Source organism: Callithrix jacchus, chromosome 13, assembly GCF_049354715.1.
Source record: "Callithrix jacchus isolate 240 chromosome 13, calJac240_pri, whole genome shotgun sequence".
Classification (NCBI taxonomy): domain Eukaryota; kingdom Metazoa; phylum Chordata; class Mammalia; order Primates; family Cebidae; genus Callithrix; species Callithrix jacchus.
The window spans coordinates 100,136,847-100,155,864 of record NC_133514.1 but is presented as its reverse complement, the minus strand read 5'-3'; the positions used below and the strand labels follow the sequence as shown (position 1 = coordinate 100,155,864).

The 19,018-nt window shown below is 39.6% G+C and overlaps 1 protein-coding gene across 6 annotated transcripts in view; it reads right to left on the bottom strand.

Moving 5' to 3' along the window:
* Positions 1–425: 425 nt before the first annotated feature.
* The window catches only part of WDR7 (WD repeat domain 7), a 390,067-nt gene continuing 371,474 nt past the window's right edge, over positions 426–19,018 (bottom strand). For all 6 annotated transcript variants that reach the window (XM_054244247.2, XM_078348222.1, XM_035271195.3 and 3 more), the window contains 2 exons: positions 9,041–9,145; positions 426–3,191 (listed from right to left, as the gene is read on the bottom strand). In XM_054244247.2, coding sequence (XP_054100222.2) covers positions 2,988–3,191; positions 9,041–9,145 — 309 coding nt within the window. In that variant the 3' untranslated portion in view covers positions 426–2,987. The remainder of the gene's footprint in view (positions 3,192–9,040; positions 9,146–19,018) is intronic.

Sequence of the window (19,018 nt, the reverse complement as noted above, 5' to 3'; positions counted from 1 at the left end):
CTGAAAACTGATTATACCCTTTACCTCAGGGATTAAAATTCAACTCCAAACTGAGTATGAAATGCAATGAATTTAATGATCTCAGCCCAGCTCCTGAGAGGCAGCCAACCCATGCCATCCCATCTGACAAGATATGATTTGGTGCCAATAACAGTCTATTTGGGAGCATGTCGGGTAGAGATAAAGCAACAGGCATGCAATGCCCTTGCCCAAACTACAGAGGGTGCCATTGAGTTTCTGGAGGAAGAGTTTCTCTCTGGTTGTCTCACTTCTACTCTACTGTCCTCTGGGGATAAGTCGCCTTTCCCAAGCCAGTTCTCCAGGGAAATGAATGATCAGAGGCAGCAGGGTGAGGGGAGCATACGGATTTCAACTGAGGATAAGATGAGTGAACACCGGAGAAGGTAATAACGTGAGAAAAACAGTTTTCAATACAATTGTTTTATTTAACACACATATGTACACAGGAACATTCAGCACACATATAATCTATTAAGTGGAATCATTAAGAAATGTCTATTGACGCAGACATTTTAATTCACTCGCTGTACACAGGGAGTTCAATCATTACATTTTCATACAGGTGTAACGTCATGTCATCTTTTGCTTGTAAATTACCAATGAAACCACATATGTCTCTACATATACAAGGACAGGTCCAAATACAGTGCCAGTGAAATCAATAAAACATTAAAGGTGTACGCTGGGATGACAATGCAGAATTTACCTCAGTGCTGAGAAATCTAAGCTGGGATGAAGTTTGGGACTGTGGCTATTAAAAGAGCCCAGGAGAGATTGATATTAACAAGAATGCAGGTATTAGTTTAGCAGTTAGAGATGGCCTAATCATCAAACAGCATCCACCCCAGGGTTCTGCAGCCATAGCTTTCTACTGGCCTTGGCAGTCAGTGCAGACAGAACATGTGAGAGGCTGGTCCACCCCGTGGCCCAGGGCTGTTGCCCCTCTGCGGTTCCTGACTTTGCCTTCAACCTTCGTGGCGGTGGGAGCCACCCGTGTGTTGCGGCGGGCTGCCTACCGCTCCCACACCTCTTTCCTGATGCACAGAATATTTTGTCAAACAAACACAATGCTAGGGTATACATTTACCTCATCATTCCAAATAGAGATGTAGTCTACGATACATTAATTTCCATTTAAGTTCATAAAGTAAACATATGTTGGGTCTAGAGAAGACTCTGGGCCCACTGGAAGACAGAGTGAGCCTTTTAGTTGACCTTACATTTCTCTGTCTGTACCGGACACGACAGCATGTTCACCAAAGTCTACACTGTATAGATCTTTGTTTCTCCCTTGGAAACTACATATATAATCTTTATAAATACAATGTACATGCAAGTGCATAAATTCATGTTTGAAAGAACACCCAGCTCTAAAACCAAGGAACAGTATAGATTTGCCATCAGTGGAAATAACATCATGTCAATATGAAGGAGATGTTCTAGTGGTCTTAATTTCTTAACATGTTCTTTAAAACTCTGCTTCGGTGAAATAACCAATGTTTGTTCCTAGACCTTCATCCTCCTTTTTGTATATTACATAAACTCTGACAACCTAAACTTTTAAGACTGAATCCTCCTATTATCCTTTTGTAAACTTCACATATTTTCTCTGAATTTAACAAATAGTTTTCTATTTTTGCATAATAAACAATTTCACCCAGCTAACCACCCAACCAACAATTAGCCAACCCCCCCCCCCCACACTATATACAGATCAATGTTAGGAGCAATTCATAGAAAATATTATTCTATAAATTTTTTTCATTATGAGCTAGAACCAGCACAATTAGACATAGGAAGCAAGTTAAAGCTTACTTAGAAGTAAAATGAACACGCTCATTGCAATGTTTGCTCTAACAAATTGAGAGCCCACACATTTTTATTCATACTCCTGAACATTTGTGCCATAGTTATGACTTTTCCAGAATAGTTGTTTAAAAGAAATACCTTATTAGCTTTCCTTTAGTTGATCAGTAGTAGCTTGAAGGCTGAGTTATAATAATTTCGTAACTGACACATGCCACACATATAGGAAGTACAGGATGTAAGTTTTCTGGGGGAAAGAGGTAAGCTCTTTCTTCAGTAGGATCTGTAGCAGTAGATAGGCGAGTCTTCATTTTAGGTACACGCTATGCTTCTGAACTTGGCTCTTTATCACCAAAGTCCCTTCCAGAGGTTAGTTACAGTGACTGGATAATTACATTAACTAGATCATAAGGAGTAACCATCTTTATTTTAAACTACTAAATACACTGTCAATTAAGCAAGAGATGAGCACTTTGGAAGGCTGAGTGTCTGGAAAACTATTTTCTGCAAGGAAAATATTTTTGTGTGTGTATATTTTCTCATGAATCTCAAATCAGTTAGCTGTTGATAAAGAAGGTAGTAGCTAAACCCTAGGAAATTGGATTGAGTAATTCCGTAGCAATCACCAGAAGAAAAGAAGATGTAAACACAGAATCTTTTTGGTAAACAATATTTTAGGGAATTCAAAGGGCAATAATTTCCACCATGAGGACTGCCACATGACCTCAACACCCAGTGTCAGAACGGCCAGATTCAAGCAGCACTTCAGAGATGGGGTTGAGATGGCTAAAAATGCTGATCTGGGCTGGGAGTGCAATCACAGTGTTTATTGATTTTTGTGCTTCTGTTGCACCAAGCAACAAGAGCGTTCCCAGGAACTGCAGGCTTTCCCCTCCCATCTCTGGTAAGGAAAAACTACCTGGTGACAGGATAGCCACAAGCTGCAGAGCGTGTGTGTGTGTGTGCCTCTGAATCGATAGATGGCCCAAGCGGGGTCTGCCCCCGAGAAGCATTGCACAAGTGACAAGACCCAGCCACGCCCTTGGATGGCACTAGGGTGGGCAGGCCCCGAGGAACAATCTGGTGTGAGGAAGGACAGAGCAACATCGGCTTAGAGAATTGAGAGAACTAAAACACAGTCACGGCGGCAGGCAGCAGCGTTAGACCATGAAGCGGTGCTCCTTCCCATCATGAGCCATGAGGATGACGTTGCGGTTAGAAGTCCAGATGAGCCGGGCCAGCTTGAGGGCATTGTGGGAGCCGGGGGACGCGGGCTGCACAGGGGGCACCTGGTAGGTTTTAATGCAACGCAGCTGAGGTGCCGAGTTCAGCATGCCAATGCTTCCCAGCAGTGACGTGTTCATCTAGAGGGACAGGAGAGCACATGTGTCACTTGAAGAGCCCTCTCTGTTTCCCTATCACAGAGATTGGGTCGATCTCTTCTGGCCACTTTCTCCTCCATCATGGCTACTCTCATTCACCTGAGCTTGTTCTTAACCTCTCAAACGTTCCTTTTGGTGTGCCTGCAGAACCTGACAATGGGAGAGTCCATGGAGCTTTAGGAAGAGAGCTCAATTACAGCTCTCAATAAAATGGTTCATTTAGACAACACAGGTATTTGGAACTTGTCGGTATTTAAAACTGCAGACCTTTATGTTCTTTACAACAACGCTAACTGCATTCCCTGAAGGATGAGTCAACGAAGACAAGCTTTGGGATTTGTAATTAGTTCAAGAAAATGAAGCAAAGTTAAGCAGTAGATAGAGTGACAGTTTACTGGATCAAACAAAGCTCAAAACTCTTCCCACCCCCATTTCCCACCTACTAATACCATCACTCCTCACTTGCTTTTTAAAAACTTGCTCTCTGGAAAGCTCTGGCTTATTATAAAGTGCAGAACAAAATCAATTTCATCTCAACACTATGTCTGTGCCTCACTGTTTTGCTATCATACTAAGAAGAGTCGCTCTTAATAGTTTATTGACAATACCTTTTTATCAATTGGTGATTTCCGCTTTTTGGCAGTTTTTCTGGATTGGATTTAAATTTTAGGTTTTCTTAATCCATTCATATAAACAAAAAATAACATGGAAATTATGAATCATGAACAACGATGCATTCAGATTGAAGTATTAAATATTGAATGGCAGTTGACTGAGTGAACTGTTTCCTAAGCAACTGAGTCTGAAGATTTCTTCAGATTCTAAATATTACTTAAAATGTTTCCAATTGCATCATTTGTCCTATTATAAAATCACATGGAAAGAATACTGAAAATCAGGAAAGAAGCCTGAGATGTAATATTTTTTCTTTGCATCAATTTTCATTTCCAATGCTTCTCTCCAGTATAACCTCCACCTCTATGTGTAAGAGCCTAGAGATTTGCATGAAGCATGCAGATTATGATCCAACATCTACAAATGGTTGATCCATGGAACCCTGGCAAATCCTAGGACATTTAAGATGTGTTATCACTGGTATCATCCCCTGCATGTGGATCAGTGCAAAACACAAGCCATTCCTTTTTCTAGCCCTTCTCAGCAGCAGGATGGTGTCAGAGGGCGTAAATCATGGCATCTCTAGCAGAGTGCGTGCAGGCTCCACTGACATTTTCACAATTTAAATCATCTTGAGTAATAACCCTTTTAAGATGACTAATGTTACTGATTTTCCTGCATTAATAATAGTGCCGAACACAACACAGAGGTGAAAAAAAATCACTAGTGTACGAGGTCACATTTTAAAACCAAATGTATGGTTATTGTTAACTCTTTCTGTTAAAGTTTGGTTCCCGTTTTCAGCCAGGTGGTTCCTTACTGTCACCCTTTCAGAAGCTTGTTTCTCTGCTTCCTTCTCTCCTTTTCGCAAAAAGCTCACAAAAGATAAAAATCAAGGCCTTATTGCTTTCTTGGGTGCTTCCAAATAGTTAAAATACAAATAATGATGGTGAGCTTGATTTGATAGTTTCCACTTACACAAAAAACAACAGCACACAGTAATTTAGTCTTCCCAAAGAAAAGATCCGAATGACCCAGAAGATTGCTGGTTAACATTAACTGGCATCAACAGGCATCGTGTTTTAGAAAAAATCTCATTTCTCAGTTGATAAATAACTACAAGGTATTTTTCATTCTTTATAGATTTTCAATGAATATATGTACAAAGCTTGACTTCTGCTGGTAACTCAAAATGCAAGGGGCATATAATGCTCCGACACTTCCTTATTTTTAATTCCTCTCTTCAAATTTAGCCACAAACAAAAAATGAGTTAAGAGCTAAACATGAAAAGGGAGAGAATATCTCATGGGAATGCTATAAAGATTTTAGAAAAGGCCAGTACAACTGCGTTCCTCTTACAACCTGAGCCGTCCCTACTTTGAAAAAGGCCTTCAGTTGGGTCAGATAGCCTTCCTGACTCAGAATAGGGATATGTGAAATTCTATAAGGGACATAACTATTATAGCTGCACACAGTTGAAATGATAAAGACCCCCACGTTTGCTAAAACTCAATGCTCATGATCAACTTTTCCCTGTGACCTCTTCATATTCAGCATGAATCTTAAGTATTATAGTACGTGCATTAATTTTTCCAATAAATCAGGCAAATAACTCTCTTTGAAACAACTATTTTGTTATTCAATATTAATGCTTTTTTGGCCAGCAAATGGCTACAAAAGATGCTCAAGTAAAGACATCCTGAGTCTTTAATGAATGCAAACTATGTGGAATTATGAGATTTGGTAACATTCACTTTTTCTTGATTACAAAGATAGTAACTACTCACTGTGGAAAATTCAAATAATAAAAGCACAAAAAAAGAAAGCAAAAATCCCCTGAAATCTCATTTCCCAAAGACAGTCACTGTTAAAATTTCGGTAAACAACCTTCCAGACCTCCACATATACATAAAGATGAAGAGGAGTAGATTTAAAAATTTAATATAAAGAAGCTTATATTAAAATGTAGTTTCATAATTTGCTTTTTTTGTTCAATAAAATGTTGAGGGCAATCTTCTCTTGTTAATGACTACAGATTTACATTATTCCTTTTAAATGGCTGAATAGTATTCTACTACATAATGAAGTAAATAAAAATAAATGAAACAGTATCTACCTAATTTATTATTAGCATTTCTGAAAGAGGATATTTGTTGGAGGGTGGTGGTAAGGTTTAGGTGAGAGAACTGTGACTGTATTTCATTACCAAACTCCTCCACTTGCTCAAATACCAATGGATACAGAGAAGTGAAATAGTCACGCTGCAGAAACATGGGATCAGGAAATCAAAGGGCTTGATGCCAAATCGCATCATTTGTAGATAAGAATGTCCATTCACTCAAATGAAACTTTGGCTTTTTTCTCCCCTTCAAAAACAAATGCTTCACAAAACTGGTTCTGTGAAGATTATTTTCTGAACACACAACACACAGATATAATTCATCACAACAGGAAATGTTTTAATGCTATTCTCAATGTAAGTAATGCTGCACACAGACCTTACTAAGTCACTTAAGTAATTATCCAACCAGTATTTCTCATTAACACTCATTTCTCAGCAAAGATTTTAATAGCTGATAGCTTTAGTAAGGTTCTGTATTAATAAGACTTCATTAAGTTTTCAAAATATATTACAGTACATTTACTGGAATAATATAAAAGTACTCTCCTACATCATTACAAGAAAACAGCATGTATCTAAATAAATCAGCAAAGCCATTTGGGGAAAGCAGCAGTACATCTAATACTGTTTTTGGACCCTCTTTAATTCAAATAAGACAATGACACTTTTGGAAGAGATTTCATTGTATTTTCCTGAGTGAGCAGAAATAATCTGTTTTTGTATCTTTCCTTAAAATTTCAAGACTGAGTTGGGTATAACCTAAACATTAAGAAATGGGCTGCATTTTAAATTCTGGCATTGGTTTTAGAGGCAAAAATGACCTGGGTGCTGCCTGGACTGCTTTGACTCTGGCATGTGCAGATAATATGAAGCAGCCTTTGGAACAGGTGAGCTTATGGACTAAGAAATGTGCTGCAGCCCCAATGAGTGCAAAGCCCCATGTCCAGGCACACAGATGTTATGGCCTAAGAAATATGCTGCAGCCCCACTGTGTGCAAAGCCACAGGTCCAGGCACATAGACGTTATGGACTAAGAAATGTGCTGCAGCCCCACTGTGTGAAAAGCCACGTATCCAGGCACACAGATGTGAGTGTACTTGGAGAAGCCCAGGGTCAACAACAGAAGCCTTCAGAGGGGCTGGAAGACGAAAAGATGTTATCTCAAAAGGAAGCAGCTGTCTAATAAATGAGCTTGGTCTCTACGTGAAAAGCATGTGGCCTATAATCCCATCAATGACCTGGACAGTAATTTTGATATAAATAGAAAAATATTCAAGGAAGGGATGAGCATATCCAAATAAAACCTTGACGATCTAAGGGGAAAAAGATAATTTACCATTTACAAAATCCCATTTAAAATATTCCAGAAAATACTGAAGCAAGTTTCAAATCTGGCTACTATCTGAGGTATTCCTTATATAACAAATTGTTTTCTTAGCAGAAAGGAAGTTGGAAAAGAGAGATGTTTTGTTTGTTTATTCCAAAGAAGAAAACATGACAGAACACAGGTCCAGCAAACAGGATACACGACTTACTGATCTCTGTGTCTCTAATACACAGGCCAATACCTACCACTTGGTTACAATACATGTGGAATGAGTGGAGCTTTACATAAATATTACTCTGAGATCCCAAGAGAACAGGAAATAAAAGAAAATTTGTATCAAAGTACAGCTGACATAATAGAGGCCATGGAGTTAGAAATGAGTGGGGGCGGACAATAATCGGTAGGTAAACTCCTTAAAGAACCACTGCTGCAGAAGCCCAGCTTATGGACACCTAACAGAATCACTGTGGAATTTCAGGAGTGGTAAACACCAGTGCTGTGGTTACTCACGAAGAAAACGAGGGCTGGGTGTGATCTCTGATAAAGAGAGCTTAATATGAGCAAATTAAGATGCTGGAGATATATTCTGGAGGAAAGGCTAATGAGAAAATAAACTGGAAAACTAAATTAGATAAAAGAAGAAGTCTGAGACAGATTTTGAAGTTGTCATGCTTTAATAGCCTGTTGTTAATTAAGTGATTTATTGTATCCGTTTTACATTTTATTACCTATTGATTTTTTTCAACTATCACCCAATTGTGCTGAAGCCTTGTTTAAACTTTTGTTTTGTTTTAGCTTTCAAAGCAATCAACTGAGTCTCATAAAACATCATGGCATCCTAAGAAAATCAAGGTAACAACAAAATTTTAAATTAACTTTTTTGGGGGTGTTGGTAATGTTTAACTTTTTGATAATTATCAGGACTAAAAGAGTAAAGTAATTAAAAAGAAGATGGGATAGCAATTAAGCAGTGAGGATAAAACACATTCTATTGCCAAAACTAGTGGCTCAAAATTAATATTCGTTTTATTCAGAATTAAAGACGCATTCTCATGAACTGCTTACCAAAGACTATTTGAGATCTTACGAAATGTTTTGAATAGTTTGAGAATTATGAGTATTATGTGAGAAATTCAGAATGCAAAGAAAAACGAGATAATCACAAAAGGGACATGAGGTGTACATGAGGAAAACATCTTACTGCCCTATGCCCTACACCCTGCTAGAGTCACAGACCAAGGGACCTTGTGTGAAGTCCTTGTGTAAACGAATGGCTGGAGCCAGTGAGGCTTCTCCTGCCGGATTCCTCTTGGGCCAGGCACTCAAATATGCCCGGCCTTCCTCAGGGCTACTTGTGCACCTGCGCCCCCTTCCTAACCACCTATACCCCCTGATGTGCTGTGAACATCCAGCTCTTCCTACACATCACTCAAGCCTTAGCTTAGGTGTCACTTCCTCTGGAAAGCCTTCCCACAAACTTACTCTCAGGCTCCCCTTGGACCCTAATTGCTTATTTATGTATGTCTACTCCAGACTGCAAGCTCCATGAGAGCAGATGCCCCTCTTTCCAAACTGCTAATTGTATTCTCGGCACCCTGCGTGCTAGTGCCTGGCGTATCACCAGCAATCGATACAGACTGGATGTCTGCTGAAAAGATGGAGGGAGGGCAGGAAGGAAGGCCGGCGGGTAGGTTCAGCAGGAAGGCTTACTACCAAAGGCATATCATGCAGTATACGCTTTAAGACCCTGGAGCACCTATCCTTACCTGCCAAAAAGAAATGTGGCTGTCGGTGTTTGAGTAGGTGGCGAGATATCGCCCATCAGGAGCAAAAGCCACTGCAGTGATTGGTCCCTTGTGTCCATGGATTGTCTAAAATAAAATTCAGACATCATTAATGGTAAGCATTCCGCAGGACAATGACAAATACACACATGAATGCATTCAATGTTGAACAAGTTGCATCACGGGTATTAGATGCTGTCATCTTCTTTGTTTATGAAATTCAGCTTAGAAAAATAAGCAAAGCAACTGACATTCTCTCATTGAGGGAACTCTCCAAGGACTCCAGTCTTATTCTGAGGTGTCCACCTGCCTCCTAGTTGAGAGGGCAGCATGAGCTCAAAGAAAAAGCATATATTAATGGGCAAACCAATGTGCTAATTCATTTATGTCCATCACAGGGGAGAATTTTACAATTAAAAAGGTAAGAAACGGATACCAAAAATATCCAGGAACATTGCTCATCTGAAATAAAAAACAACCAAAGCTGTATTATAAAAATCCCTGTTGTGGAAGGAGTTAAAGACTATAATTCTGTCTCCTTAATAATCATGCTTTATGCTTCATTTTGCACCAATAACACGGTTTAAACGCACATAGCTGCAATTAGTAAATATACATCCACACCCATGTGGGAGGCTTGGGCACACATATAAATCAAATACCATTAAAAACAAGTTAATAGGGATAGTTTTGAACTTCTGCCAAATAGCTATCATTGATTTAACCATGAATAATAAAAAGGAAGTTGTATTTTAGACTAGGTCTTTGAGAAAAGGTCCTCTCTAATAAAAACAATACTCAAGTCTGATGATATTAATAATTACAGAAGACACTGGATACTAAGCAAATTAGCATAATATTGTATTAATCTCCCTGCACTCAACTACTAAAAACCATGCCTCTGCCACATTAACCAATATTCAATCTGGCTTACCAGCTGTAGGTAGGTCTCCTTCCTTTGTCTAGAAAGGAATTGGAAATGTGTGCCCTTAAAGACAATTCAGGACAGGTTGGCTTCCGGCTGTCATTTTTGATAAAGAATTGTGAAACCTGAATCTCAGTGGGAGCATCAGGCTTGTTATGTGATTTGGCTCATATATACTGTACATTTCAGACAACTTTTTTTATAACACATATTTGAATGCCTAAGATGAGGAAGAAGACAGAAAACAGGTCTAGGGACATAAGCACATTCCTCACTGCCTTCACATTCTGTCCTGTCTTATTATTAGACTGTCAAGGGACTGTGGTGTCCCAAATAACACTTGTTTTCTAACACTCAAAAAAGAGTTACATTGGTATGAAACTGGGCTTTGGGCAGGGAGAGAGCACTGATGTGAGCCAGACTTCCTGGGTTTGCATGTGAGCTCCACTAGGTACTAACTGTGGAACCTAAGGCCATGGGATTTAAGGCACTTAACCTCTCAGAGTACCCATGTTTCTAAAGTAGGAACAATGATGATGGTAATATCTAGCTCAAAGAGCTTTGTAAAGCTTCAATGAGGTAATACATAGCGTTCTGCACAATGTATGACACATAAGAATTCAATACTTTTAATATTTTTCTTACTCCTGCCTTAGAGATGACCAGACACATATAATCAGTCATAGAACTCAACCACTTGAGTATACCATTGACTGAACCCCTCTCCAAAACGACACCTTAATCACATATCTCAGCATCAGCATCACGTAGTGTAGCAGGTTGCCTACAAACACGGACTTCAGACTGTGGCATGTGATTAAACAGATGTGATTACTCATGATGCTGGCCCATAAGTACACTAATTTAAGAAATGGATTGCACTTGCTGAATAATTATCACAAGAAACCAGCTTAACATCAACTATTCTGGAATGAGAATTATTCAGGCAGGAAAAAAGCTTTTAACCAATTAAATCAGAAAAACTGGTCATTCCCACTTACTAGGTCAGTTTAATGAGCTTGTTGGGAAAGCATTTTTAAAATCAAGGTTCAGTTCTGCTAAAAGTCTGAAATTCTGTTGGGTCAATCTGAAGCCATTTTATGGTTAATATACTAGAACAGTAAGGCCCTGACTTATAACAGAGATTGCAAACTCAAAACCCTTAAGCTGAAATCAGATCATAAATGTGTTTGGTTTGGCCTGCAAAAACGCAAAAAATAAAATTTTTTTGAGCCCATATTTCTAATTAATCAGAACTTATGTAAAATCAAGACTTCCGGCCTCTCCGGAAAAGCTGGAGGATTGGGCAATAGTGGGCCTTTGTTCACATGTGGCAGCATCAGCCAGGGTGAGTGGCAGTAAGCACTTCAGCCTGGGCATGAGCTCCTCCCTTCACCAGTCCAGCACTGACACAAAAGAAGACTGTGTACCAGGCTGCCCAGCTCACTTTTTTCCTGCCTGGTCCCTCCTGGCATTGAATGCAACCTTTCTATTACAAATATTTGATTCAAAATCCAAAGCTTCTTCCATGCTCTGGGATCCTAATATCCTCTAAAACTGTGAGTAGACTAAAAGTTCTTCTAAGAAAAACTGACGCTTCTTGAAAGCCCCCAGAACCCAACTCTGTGTATAAGTGGACTGTTCCTCCTCCTGGATATTGGGCCCCTAATTTCAAAACAGAATGCCAAGCCTGCCTCCTTCTGCTTAGCAGCCTTCCTTAATCAGCAACCAGAAGGTTGCTTCAGTAATTTGGAGAACACAACAGTGAGCAGGGTACAACAAGCAGGTTCAAAGGATGTTACAACCCAACGGACACATCCATAGTCCTTTCTTTGAGGCTAGCAAGTTAGCCTTTTGTAAAAGTAACAAAACAGACTCACTGGGACCATATTTGCTTCTCCAGAACAGTCTTCTCTAAATATTTCATTTTTTCGTCTTCATCTGGCTAGTATTTAAAATATCATGTGAAGAGTATGTCTATGTCAGCTGAAGACACTGTTCACTGCAGTGTCTCTCATAGAAGATCTTGGGAAGTAAGTCCAGACTGTGATTTTTTGCCAGGCAAATGTTTGTTTTTCCAGATAAATCTGTTGTTTTCTTTTATCATGTAACAATAATTACATAACCTAACACTGGCTTGCTTTACTGCCAGGAAGCTCAGAACTAAATTTATGCTCGTTCTATACACTGAGTAATAAATACTTCCTCCTTCTCACTTTATTCCTCATTGTTCTGTTTTCATTTGTTGTTGAAGTCCTGTCATATACTGAGTTCAACTAAAGGGGGACTACATCTTGGATCAGATCACACACACACACACACACACACACACACACACACACACACACACCATGATGCTGCTAGGTGCCCCACAGGCTACCTTTTTAAAGCAACCTAAAGAAAAACCACAGAGTGCTGACTGCAGCTGATAGACAGACCTGCTGTCTTGTAAGAGCAAGTACCGATCCAACAGTGCAGGGAAGATCACAGTTGTAAATGGCTTGGTACATCTGGTGAGTTCATTACAATCTCAGCCTGAGAGGTGCTTCAGCCTTCACTGTAATGGAAATGTTGCCATTGTCTTCTGTTCAGACTCTCTGAACTTGTAAGATCCGTGCAGGCACCACCTGAACTGATTTTAACCTCTACTCTGGCATTAGAGATGCAGCTGTGCGGATCACAGAGAACAACTTGTAAGTGCTTTGTGATGGAGCGGATTGGATGGTTTCGGTCTCAAATGCTGGACCCTGAAGAAGATTTTCCAAAACCAGCAGGTTTCAACATAAAAAGAGGTTCAGCAGACTTTTTATATGCAAATGAGTATCATGCCTGGTTATGTTTTTAGTCAAATAAATTGCTGTCTTGAAAAGACAGAAAAGGAATATAAAGAAATTAATCAAATTCAGGAAGTACTATGAACAATTACAAAAATTCAAGCAGTTATCTCTGCAGGAGATAGAGTGTTGGGCTGTTAAACACCTCCACCCTGTTTTCTAATTAAAGAAAAGGTACTGATAAGTAGAATAATGAACAATACTTAATGTACCCAACAACTTTTAACATACATTTTCAATGTGCTTTGCAAAGGAATATCATTAACCTAGTTGTACAGAGAGGGAAACAGAAATGAGAATTTCTAAAATGATATGGTCAGCATCAACAGAAGCCATGACTTTCTAGAATATTCTCTTTAAAACTGCCCTGCACATGGTCTTTCAGCTCCCAAATGACAAGTTTGGGACTTGAAACAAACCCACTTTGAGGTTGAATAAAATTAAAGAGAACATCTTATATTTATTTGCAGGTCTCATGTTTCTTTAAAGGAGAACACAAAATCCTACCTAAAGAAACCATTTTCTTAATTTTAACACAAATTATGAAAACAAGATTTCCAAAAGTAGGTAAAATTCCCCTGTCATACATACCAGCACAGGGAAAAGATTCCTCCCATGTATTTTATATAACATTTACTAACAAACTGCAAAAATGCCAGAACGTCGTCTAAACCTTGACAACCCCCAAGGTCTTAGGGGCTGAGAGGGAAGCGGCCAGCATGGCTGTGGGCTTCCTGGGAAGCAGCGTGGCTGACTTTAGATTAAGTCAGGTAGCTGCAATTTGAGGGGCGCTTGAAAGGTCTGCTGAGCCGAAAGATGTCCTCCCTAGTTGGCTGCACATGGCCTCTGAAATCTCAAAAAACACAATTATGCCTTCACCTGAAGCATTTTCCCTAGAATGTGCTCTGGCAGAGGGCAAACGAGACAAGCTTGTTTTCAGGAGGTACAAGCATGGCAGATGCCCTGACTTTAGGGTGAGCCTGAATGAAGTGTCTGTGTGTGTATGGAGGCAGGAAACAGGTGAGACAGGTCAGAAATTCAGACAGTCAGTGCCTCAGAAGTGAGGAAGAACTCCGAAAAGGAGAGGTGATACCAAAGACCTGCAAATACCTGCATCTTCCCAGTGCGGCTCCCACTCAGTGATACTCGACAATGCCAAGTGAAGCGCAGCGTGTGTTTGTAGCACTAATTGTACATTTGGTATCTCTCACATATCGATAGCAGCTGAAGTCAGAAAATGGGCAGCTGAGGAGGGTGAACCAGGGCCTGATTTACATGCCTTTCTGACATCCCAATACAGGAGCCTGCAGATTTCATGGCTGGCTGGCAGGGAGGTAACTGCTCAAGGCAGGGAGAAGACAAAGACATCGCTCTGACTGACAGCTTTGTTAGGCAAGAGAAAGGCTCATCAAAAAAGAGCATTTCAAAAGAGTTCAAAAGTTAAGAATTAATTATGTTCAAGGAAAAAAAATCCCCCCTTCTTTTCTCCCAAGCAACCAATTTATGAAAATTTTATTAGCTATTTAAGGTTCATCTGCTCAAGGAAACAAATTATAGATTGAACAAATAATTTAGGCAGATAATAACACCATTAAAAAATAGATAAGCTCATCTATGGCCGATTAGAAGGCTCAAGTCCAATTTAATTATCACGATGAACTAAGCCTTCTCAAGTCTTTTTGTGCATAAACTCTTAAGAGCACATGATGTTGCCAAGAACACTGAAAGGTCACCCATTCTGTTGTGTGTGTGGAAAGAGCTACAGTGAAGCAGGTCAGACAGATGAACATCTATTCTGTTTTCAAACATCTCCAGAGAAAGATTCCCAAATCGCCCCTGAGGACCCTTTTCAGTGTTTAACAATGTGTGCTGTCAGGAAATTTTTCCCTGTATCAAATCTAAATCCAAAACACTGCAGTTGAAGCTTGCTTCCTCTTGTCCTGGCCTCAGTAGGGATGGAGAACAGCTGGTGGTGAGTCTTAGGGTGACAGCCTTTTAAAGGGTTGAGGGACTGTTGTGGCAACTTGTCCCCTCTTTTACTTACTGTTTTCAAGATTAAAAAAAAAATATCAGTGACTATGACCTTTCCTTTCAGGTCTCATTTCTCAGCTTTTTAATAATTTCAATGGCTTTTCCTTTCTTAAACCCTAAGCTTTCCAATCCAGACATCTTAGAGTTGGATGGTATCTTAGAGGTCACCTTATTCAACTACCTCTCAAGATGTGGAATTTTTTTTTTTTTTTTTTTGAGACAAAGTCTTACTCTGTCATTCAGGCTGGAGTGCAGTGTCAATGGCTCAATTTTGGCTCACTGCAACCTCTGCCTCTCAGGTTCAAGCAATTCTCCTGCCTCAGCCTCCCAAGTAGCTAGGATTATAGGTGCATGCCCGGCTAACTTTTGTATTTTTATTGGAGACAGGGTTTCCCCATGTTGGCCAGTCTGGTCTCAAACTCCAGACCCCAAGTGATTCACCTGCCTCAGCCTCCCAAAGTGCTGGGATTATAGTCGTGAGCCACTGTGCCAAGCCAAGATGTGGAATTTCAAACCAGACTGAGTACTGAAATTAGGAGATTGGATGTCATTATAGTTTCTCATAACACTAAGCAGAATGGCCAGCATATGCTTATTTTATAAGAAAATAGCAATTGGGCTGATGATCTTCATTAAAAAATAATTGACTAGAACTCTTTGAAAAGAAAAAGCTTATACAGTTATTGGCATGCAGATGGCTGACATTTGAAGTGCCCCCAAGTTAACGTTAGGAGAGTGAGATGTGCACACCTGAGCCAATGGACAGAGTCTTGGGGGTGCAGAAACATTGCGAGGCATCCACTGACAAAACCCCAGATGATCAGCCCCTGCTCTAAGTCCTCTTCTACCATTTTTCAAAAGACATTAGTACTCACTCTGCACCCTATTTTCCTTAAACACGTGCTCCCATTCATTTATTGCCCATTAACTCTCTTCTATGTCCCTCTAGTTTACAATTGTCAACACTTACATCAAATCACTTAGGTGCTTAAAGAGGCTAGTTTCTGCCTCACCACTGGGTCTTGATAAAAGTGCATCATATAATATTTTAATTTAAAACAAGAAGTGGTTTTAGCAAAGGTCGACTACAAAACAGCTGTTGTCATCCTTTATATAAATTTCACAATGGCATATGGAAGGGTGTATAAGCATGCATTAGTATGCTATACTACAGAACAGGGTCCTTAACCCCTGTGCCATGGATTGGTACCTGTCCATGGTCTCTTAGGAACCAGGCCACACAGTAGGAAGGTGAGTGACAAGTAAGTGAGACTTTGCCTCCTGTCAGGTCAGTGGCAGCATTAGATTCTCACAGGTGTGCAAACCCTACTGAGAACTGTGCCTGCAAGAGATCTAGGTTGCACACTCCTTATGAGAATCAAATGCCTGACGATCTGAGGAGAAACAGCTTCATCACAAAACCATCGATCCCACTCGGGTCCATGGAAAACTTGTCTTCCATGAAAAGGTTGGGGACTGCTGCTACAGAGAATCCAATAAGCATAGCAAAAAGGCAAACTTTTGTAGCACATGTGATGTGCCAGATGCTGTTCCAGATGCTTTTATACAAACTTCTTAATTTTTGCATATCCACCCAATGAAATAAGCAGACCATGTTATTCCCCTCTTCGTAGATGAGGGGACTGAGACCCAGGGAGGTGGGATAACTTATTTTGGTTATAATCCAGGCAGTATGGTGCCAGAGTCTGGTGCCTCACAGAATAACAAGCAAAAGAAAGCTATCAACTGCTGATCTTCAATTTCTTTAGGTTGACCTCCATACAACTGAGAAAGTCTTATATATATTATACACTAACATTTACAAGTGACTTTGCCACACCAAATAATGAAGACCTTGAGTGATGTCTGGTGGCACTTGGAGACTGGGTGCAGCCCCAGCCCAGGTAGCTACAGTAGGGCTGCTTGAAAGCAAGAGCTTGTGGTGGCACTGGGCCTTCCCTAGGGAAAGTGTCTGTCCCCTCGTTCTGGTCAGGCAACAGTCAGCCCATCTTACAGACCCTTCTGAATTTCAGGAGGCCTCACAGGACTCCTAGACTCCCAGCTCCATGTATCACGGAGGTGGCTTACACATGCACAGGAAGGTCCCTGGATTGGTCCAACCTCCCTTCCTATCCTGATACTGTCCTGGTCCACAGCAATCTCCCCTGCCCTGCCATCTCTGTGAGGATGGCTGAGATGATGGTACTGCCTGAAACATAGGAAGCCCATTTTTCCAGGGGAGGCTGTACACCTTAGTAATCCTGCCTCCGTGTGGGGCGAGGCAGGGTCCTCTGGCCCACTGCCACAGTGAGAATGAAGAAACACTTTTCCTTGACCCACTTCCAGGAGTTCAAACCTCTTAAAACAGAGTTTTCCTGGCCCTCTTCACTGGGTGAGAAGGAGGAGGGTGCCTGTGTTGATTCTCCCAGAAACCCAGCCAAAGGGAGATGGTGGCCCCATCTCTCTTACCAGCAGCCTCCCTCCCTGGTCCTTACTGCCTGAAGGTTTTCACCCTCCCATCAGCTTGTCTGTACCCCACAGAGGCAATACCTTTCTACAAGAACCATAAATAAGCTTTTTTAAAGACTTATTTTACAGATTACAGAATTAGGAACCTGTTTTCTTTCTCACGTGGGACCCAAAATATAAAAACTAAAAATATCGACCAAAATGAAAGCACATTGTAAATGCAATCCTAAAACTCTCTAGTATTGAAAAGAGCTCAGCTTTTCTTATTGGCTGTACTATCTCCTACAGTCTAAGCACATAAGTCTAGATGCTGCCCTTTGGCGGTTCTACAATGATTTTGAACAGAGATTTGAGAGTTGAAAATGGGTTGTTTATCTCTATAATTTCTTTTCTTGATGGAGGGCTGAGGCATTACTTTTTATTCCCATTATGCCAACTCTGTTATAAAGTCAACCTGTTTTGGCATTTTCCAAGCCAAGGTATTGAAACTATTCAATGAATTATTTTCTATAACCATTTAACTGAAAAGAATATATATTCAGAGGGAAAAACAAGTAGACTTGGTATCATTTAAACATCTTAATGGAAAATAGATTTAAGGATAAATATAATAAAGTGAGCTATCCTAAGTTTTATTGTGAGATATAATGGCTCTAGTAAATAGGCTTACTTTATTCCTTAAAAACAGGTTCAGTGTTTACTGCCCATTTAGTTACTAAAAGTTACTTATATGTCATTTGAGGGCAAACTGACACTGATGAATTAAAGCAGCTTTTCAGTATCTACATATTGATAATCCTTATGACACAAGCAATAGTTTTCAATATTTCTTCTGTTGGGGGTTATATATCAACATGCATGTGCATTTACACACAACACGCTTATCTAGGAATAGTGAGAATAAAAACACATGCTCAAAACTAATAAGTTCCTAGTAAGTTTTTTATGGTATTGAGGCTTATATTTTCACTAAGATCCATTACAAATTACCAGAATTATTTTTAAAAGGAAGTTTTATGAATGGAAAAACAGAATAAACATTTAAGCCAATCATTGCTTACCAAACTTAAAAATGTTGTAAACATCAGCAACTCTAAAAAATAGGTACTGATTTTAGGAGTATTTTCCCTTCAATCTAACTGGGAAACTTTCAGATTCAAAGAAAAGTTCTCCATCAATTACACATCAATTCACCTATTAATGTTTAAGCCCTTCTTTCCCCTTTTCTTGCTGCAGATAATGAGGAACTAGCCTTGCTCTTCCCTGTTCTTCTGATTTATTAGGCCCAATATTTCCAGGATAAATGATAGAATATCTAATTAAATTATACATAACTGATATGTCCTTTCTTTGCATGTTGAAATGATTATATAGAATCATACTTTGAAAATTAGGTTTGCTAAAAATCCCAAACATCACAACCTGCCAAGTTAATAAATTATATGATCACCACCATTTTTTGGCTAATAAAATTATAGCAGTATGTTTGTACTGTGCAACCTTTAAACTCAATAATGAAAAAAAAAACACCCTAAAGACATAAATGAAAACATAGCTTTTTCATATAATTTAACATTTTAAAATATAATTATAGAGCCATACTTAAAGATGATTCGTGGATACTCTACTGCTCAATACTAATGTAATTTAGATAAATATGGTTGAGTTTTAAATGAAAGATAATAAATTATCAAATATTTA